At 31.7% G+C, this 5,043-nt stretch overlaps 1 protein-coding gene across 1 annotated transcript in view; it reads right to left on the bottom strand.

Annotated features, from left to right (window-relative positions):
* Window positions 1-4,562, bottom strand: part of Prat2 (Phosphoribosylamidotransferase 2) — a 13,445-nt gene extending 8,883 nt beyond the window's left edge. Inside the window, exons 1-2 of the mRNA XM_073986297.1 lie at window positions 3,786-4,562; window positions 3,564-3,727 (exon numbers count right to left, since the gene is read on the bottom strand). Of these exons, the coding sequence (XP_073842398.1) occupies window positions 3,564-3,727; window positions 3,786-3,810 (189 nt within the window). The 5' untranslated portion in view covers window positions 3,811-4,562. The remainder of the gene's footprint in view (window positions 1-3,563; window positions 3,728-3,785) is intronic.
* Between the last annotated feature and the right edge of the window lie 481 nt (window positions 4,563-5,043).

The following is a 5,043-nucleotide window of genomic DNA, read 5'->3' as shown; positions in this document are numbered from 1 at the left end:
GGAAGTAACTTAAGTAGGCGGGGTAAGTTGCGCCCATTTCTAGTTGTTTTTTTTTTTTCAAAATATTCGAGTCAAGATATCTTGGAATCCTTGCATTTTAGATGTATAGCATCTTTGGCAACATTACTGAGCAGGAATATTTTTGTTAAAAATTAACCCTCGTGCGGTTCATCAAAGGGGTTTTTTCCTTTTTCCGAAAATCATTAAAAAACTCCTTTAAAACGTGATCATATCAAATTCAAATATAATACAAAATTTTTCGTCACAAAATTTAACTATATGTCTCAGAATCAGCGTACGTAAAAATACTTTAAATAACATTTCCAGTCGTTTCGTTTCGTATTTTCCATAGAAACAATGCAGAACGAAACATAACCCACGCTGGCGGAGTTCGCTGTTTAGTTTCGTTTTGTTTACATTCGTGAGTGCGAACACAACGATTAGCGAAAAGTACTAAATAGTACTAAACACATGTGAATAAATCAAAAACGTTTGGTGGTTAATAAAATATTCACTGTGGTATATTGATGTCAGTTTATAGGGTTGTTATGCAATCACATGTGTGTGTGTGTGCCTGTGTGTGTCATTGACCATAACGCACGGCAAATGTTTGCCAAAAAACTTTTTGTTTCGGTGGTAAATGAAACAACTCGGCAAAGCATAGCCGAAGTACATTTGAGCAATCGTACGGTTTTCATCTTTTTACATTAAAAAGTTTGTGGTTTTGTTTTGGTTGTGAGAATGAAACGATTCAGAGAAGCTGAAAAGTTTGTGGCGTTGTGTGATTGGTACGGGAATCGTTTTGTTTGTTTACATTCATTGCTCAGAATACACAAACAGCCTGTTCATGTATGTCGCACGAAAACCCGTACGAAAGAAAAGTAGTCACTCACTTGCGCCTAAAAAGGCGTTCATGTATTTCGCAAACTATCGTGCGACTGCCGTTACGTATCCTATGCGAAATACTACTAATGTGAATGTACATTTGTACAACTATGTTCCTTAAATGAGAGCAAATGAGAAATAAAAACAAAATCCACATATACATACATACAATTATTGAAATGTATGTGATTTGTTTTGTTTGAGAAAATAAAATGTGTCAGTATTTTGAATTATTTTATTCAATTTATTTCTTCAAAATAATGAATGAAACCGCCCTTAAATCGTGTCTATAACATTTTTATCTTGTTTCAAGAATGTGTTGCATAAATTTGTTTTAAGATTTTCGGTGTTATTCGCGAGTTTACATTCTACTCAACAGCTACAAAGCAAGTGAGTGGTTTTGACATTCTCTTTCTATAAAACCCAAAAAACACATAAACTCAAATTTACATGGAAAAGTGTGCGTTTATGTGTTATTTCGTATGGCTTGTCGGTCGCATAGATTTTCGTTTCGAAGGTGTTTACATGAACAGAAAATGATTTTTTCTACTACCGAAGCGCAAGTAACCTTTCAGTGGACATACATGAACAGGCTATAAGTCTATAAATCGTATCTAATCGCCAGGAATCTCTAAAAATGAAAAACACGTCTTAGAGTTAAAGTCGAACTTCATCTGAATTTATTCAAAATTGTCCCACAAAACATAGCTTTAGAGATATGGCGTCAATGACAAAAATATTCTTCGTCATTTCACTATGGGTCATCAAAGAAATGAAACGTCTATTTATATTACATAGCGGTATCAATTTTGCTGGAAAAAACATGAAAATATTTCCCAATTTTTTGATGAATTTTTTTTTCTTTATTTTTTTCAAGTTGATACATGAAAGTAATATGAAACTTGTTTCTAGGTGAAAAGTGTCAAAAGTTGAAAAATTCTACACAAAATTTCACCTGGTTTTATAATAAACAATATATATAGATATAATATTTTCTTAAGAAAATTATATTACAAATTCATTCAAAATGCAAGAAAATATTTCCCAATTTTTTGATGAAATTTTTTTCCTTCTTTTTTCGAGTTGATGCATGAAAGTGACATGAAACTTGACTCTAGATGAAAATGTCAAAAGAAGAAAAATTCTATACAAAATTTAACTATGAGTCTCAGAATAAACCATATTGTTTTGTTTTTTGTAGTATCATCTCGTATTCACAAGTGTTTTAGGGGACAAGTCCATACTGTCCTGAGAAAGTAGCCCGAAAGCTGTAAAAACGATTGATATTATGTGTTTCGTGTGCAAGTCCATGATTTCAGGCCAACTGAAATGACTGGTGGGCACAATATATGTATATTAAAAGGAATGACTCCCAAAATAAGATCCACTTCCAAAATGGACTACGTCGAGCCATTCCTTCAAGTACATCTTCTGCAACACTTTTAAGCTTCAAACCAAATATATGTTTTGTCGGCAAATTCCAAAAAGGCAAATTCCGTAATCCGTTGATTTGATACTGCCAATAGATGGACGCTTCAATTCACACAAGCTGACGGCATATCTCTGTCGGTAAAGGCGACTGATATTTTTTTACTTATTTTATTCTGTCTTATATTCAAGCGATTTTTTTTGTTTATCTATTGTATTTTATTATTATAAGTATTGTTAGAAGTAGTACTTCCGAGTCGGAGTCGTGGAAAAAATTAGGCTGGGTCGGAGTCTATCAATAAGACCAGATAAATGCATTACATATTTGCATTAATATACATTACACATTTTTTATCAATCAACACCTTCATTCACAATGTCTTAAGTTCTCTAAAAATGTTATTCATTTTAGAGAGCTTAAAGCCAAATATTTGCAAATCACTGTCATGTCGCTGTTATTATATAAAGATTGATTTGGCGGAGGTTAACAGCTCAATATATTATATTTAAACATTTATGACATCACAAATGTCAAATATCCTTTACGAACAATTAATGTTACTGGCTTTGAAACCGTTGCAACTTAATTTTTAAAGACAAGAATATGTTACTAAATTTCACATTTACTTTGAAGATTTAACTGACCTCGTAACTTTTTATTCACTAGGGTTATGATTTTTTGAAATTTTTTCTCAAAAATGAATTCCTATAGTGAGAATGAATGAACTTTTGCCTATTAATGCCTAAAATAACACTCGATCCACTTTGTTATAAAAAAAGGTTCCGCACAAAGCACATTAAAAAATTTTTTGAAAAAAATTCTATGAAATGAAATTTTTTTTCTCCAAAATATTATTTCCTTTTACACGAATGGATGGTCTTTTACCTATTAATGACTAAAATGACTTTTATTCCACTTAAATTTTAAAAAAGGTCCCGCGCAAACCGCTTTTAATTTTTATGATATATGAAATATTATATAATATAACGTGATATATATGGTATAATGTGCCCCTATTCCTTGTTTTCAGTTAAATATCTGCTTACAGTGACTTCAAACATTTTCAAAAGTTCTGAAAAATGAAAACTTTAAAAGCCTTTCGTGCGGAAGCTTTTTTATCGAATCACTTTATAATTAAGATTTTATGTAATCGTAGGTAAAAACTCATCAAAATATCATACAGGGATATGAGGTTGTAGAAAAATCATAACCCTTTATTCACATTTCTTAATTACTTCTTAAAACGTACCTGTGTTGGCCAATCTCCACAAGCAATGGCTCCAAAAACGCCACATTCACATGTCATTCCAGTTACTTCATTACCTTTGGGTTGCACTTCTTTGTATTTTTTGTCAGGGAACATTTTGGAATTTTTGCAGCAAACACTTGAAGAGGAGGGTTCACAACAAGGATCTGTATACAATACTAATTATTTTCCGATAAATTATGAGTAAAAACCGCAAAATCTTACCACTTGAATTTTTAGCAGTATCCATATTTAACAAATGATCACTTTAAATTATATACAAATAATATTATTTGAGTCCTGTTTGTTTAATTTAATTTATTCACAAAAATAATCCTTTTTATTTTTCTTTCTGTATTTCCACAAGTTTATCAATTATTCACTTATTTCACTCTAGATTATGTCTGTTTTGTAGGAAATCTTGGCGAAAACTGTCTCAATTCGCACCGAGATAATGCATTATATTTGAGAAATCAATGTTTATTTGTTTATTGTTGGATGGCATGTGCAAATTATTGGTTAGTTTTTCTTTACAACAACGTCATCATTAAAAAAATTAACAAAGAAAAACAACGCTGATAAGGAATCAAACTTTAGTCAAGGCTTGCACGAGTTTTGTTAGTTTTTATAATACTTTTTTCACTATTAGTTCAATTTTGTTTTATTTGAAACTGACTTGAATACTGAGTCTTGGAGATTAAATGGAAATTCTATTCATTAATGTCTTGCCGAATTTAGTCACCCTCTCGGTCAGCTGTAACAAATGGAACTGTTGCAAAAAGTTTAAAAGATTTTCTTTAAACCTGCCTTCCATTAAAACAAATATTTTCGGAAGAATTGAAATATTTGATAAGAAGTCAATTTTTTTATTTCACGTGCGTTTGCGACAGCCTAGTGCTTGGCACATGATCTTATCACCCACTGAGTTTTTTAAGAAGGTCCCTCACATTTGTGCGACCGTCGAAGTGCTGTTCATCTTGACGATTAATAATCTAATTGGATTTACTGAGAAAAACAACAACAAACTTTTCATAAATATATTTAAAAATAAAACAAATCTTCATTTTGTGCGTAAACATGAATGATGAAAACAAGATTGTTGACGTCGATCTTGTGTTCATTACTAGTGGTCCACTGTTTACGCTTGGACAAGCCCCTTCTTCATCATATTGTATATAAAAATTGTGGACTTCAAAGCACAGTGTTTGGTGTACATATCACTGTGCAAAAAAAAAATACCCACATTCTGACACCACAGCGTAATAGAAGACCATTACTTGCACTTTCGCGGTATTCCCATTCCCGCATTTATTCCCAATTTTCAGATAGAAGCTGATTCAAAATTGAAGACGGGGCACATAAAGAGCATTGACATTTGTGCTTTAGTCATAGGCTGTAATTAATTAAGATCAAATATGACCTAATTGAAATATGGCACTGGTAGTTCTTTATTCTTTTAACGAGTTTAGGAACTAAACATAAT

This window comes from Musca autumnalis, unplaced genomic scaffold, assembly GCF_047663935.1.
Source record: "Musca autumnalis isolate F117 unplaced genomic scaffold, ASM4766393v1 scaffold_4, whole genome shotgun sequence".
Classification (NCBI taxonomy): domain Eukaryota; kingdom Metazoa; phylum Arthropoda; class Insecta; order Diptera; family Muscidae; genus Musca; species Musca autumnalis.
This window is presented reverse-complemented; position numbering and strand designations above follow the sequence as displayed.